Below are 1,914 nucleotides of genomic sequence, written 5' to 3'. Positions count from 1 at the left end.
TATTTCCAATTCAAACATGTAATTGACCCTATATAAACCCTATTATAATCAGTTTTGGGGGACAACAAAACTAGGTGACAAAATACTCACTAGCATAACATTGTAAGCAAATCACTACTTAGCAAAAACAATGGAGGTAAGGTTTGCATTCAAGCATCCAAACCACTTTAAAAGCTATTTGGCTTGTGTTATCACTTTGTTTTCGTTACATTTGTTGATCCATCATCAAACCGTCGGGTTTAGTACAAACCCAACCCTACATAGATTCACCTCGAATGTTACATACTTCTCTTCGGTGCATGAAAGTAATTTCGAGAAAATCAAGAAAATAGAATGCTTGAAGAGGAGAAAGAAGAAATGTAGAAAATTTGGGTATTTTATTAACTGATTTTGAAGAGAATACAATTACAACTATATAGTTTCTTAAAATACAAAATGGTGTGCTTTACACAACTTTTTATTCTTTACAATTTAACCCAAACTAGGTTAACACAAACAGTCCTATAACTTTCTAATCTTGCAAATGTACCCCAAGATCCAGGTTAAATCATAGTCCAATATTCCCGCTTAAACTAAACATTTCTTCGGATCAGCAATTCCTGCTCTGACCAATATTCCCCTTTAAGCTAAACATCTCTATAGATCAGCATTTGGTGTTAAAATAATCACCAGAATGTCACTTCTTTAGACCCACATTATTACCACTTCTGCTGTAAGCAATAAATTATGCTCAACTCCACAATACTCAAACACCTTAATATATCAATACTACATCATTACCACTGCTGCTCCAAGTGTAATAAGAGACAAACACCTCTTTCAGACTTACACCAACATTACATTAATCAGTATTTAGTAATCCTACTACTAGCCATAAAGTTTGCATAACAATTCAAAAAATTGAACAACTTCACAACACTTCAAGATTTGCACAACTCCACAACACATTCACAATACATAACACTTAAAAATGGCAAACACATTTGCAATTATCACAAAAGCACAAACATACTCTCATTATACTCAGTTCAGTACCATACCAACATTCCTCCTACTATAGCCACACTAACAACATGTAATTGTCTTTAATTTCCTACACACAATACTTACAAACAACATGATCTATGATCAGATCAGATTACCATATCAGCATGCCATTACTCAGGAAGAACAGAAACAACATTTAACTTGTCCCTTAACATGACAAATCTATTTCCAGGAAGTGCCTTGGTGAGAATATCAACTGTTTGATACTCAAAAGCCACATATTGAAACACTTAAAGTCTTCCTGGTAACCAATTCTCTAACATAATGGACATCAATTTCTATATGCTTAGTTCTAGCATGGAATATAGGATTGGATGATAAGGCTCCAACACTCATGTTATCACACCAAATCATAGGGGTGTTATTCATCTCAATCCCAAGTTCTTCAAATAGATGTTGAATCCACACAAGTTCAGTGGCAGCTTGACTCAAGGATTTGTATTCTACTTCTATAGATGATAGAGAAACCACCTTCTGCTTCTTTGAACTCCATTGAACTAGATTTCTTCCAAGACAAACATAATACCCACTGGTTGACTTCCTATCATTCACATCACCTGCCCAATCTGAATCAGCATAGGCTTCAATAGAAAAATGTTCTTTTGTAAACAAGATCCCATGTTTAAGAGTCCCGTTAACATATCTTAGAACCCTTTTACATGCAGTCCAATGAGCTACAGTAGGAACTTGAAGAAATTGACTTAACTGTTTCACAGCAAAACTTAAATCTGGTTTGGACAGAGTGAGATACTCCAAACCTCCAATGATACTCCTATATAAAATTGGCTGATCAAACAAATCATCATTTTCTTTCCTTAGTTTAGCTCTAGTAGCCATAGGTGTTGTACAAGGATTGCAATCTGCCAT

At 34.7% G+C, this 1,914-nt stretch overlaps 1 protein-coding gene across 1 annotated transcript; it reads right to left on the bottom strand.

The window, feature by feature from the left end:
• Window positions 1-1,254: 1,254 nt before the first annotated feature.
• Window positions 1,255-1,914, bottom strand: LOC116137858 (secreted RxLR effector protein 161-like). Its single transcript, XM_031423554.1, has one exon. It carries the CDS (start codon window positions 1,912-1,914, stop codon window positions 1,255-1,257), a length of 660 nt encoding a protein of 219 aa, XP_031279414.1.

Source organism: Pistacia vera, unplaced genomic scaffold, assembly GCF_008641045.1.
Source record: "Pistacia vera cultivar Batoury unplaced genomic scaffold, PisVer_v2 Contig336, whole genome shotgun sequence".
In the NCBI taxonomy this organism is placed as follows: Eukaryota; Viridiplantae; Streptophyta; class Magnoliopsida; order Sapindales; family Anacardiaceae; genus Pistacia; species Pistacia vera.
Note: the sequence above shows the minus strand (reverse complement) of the source record. Positions and strands in the feature narration are given on the sequence as shown.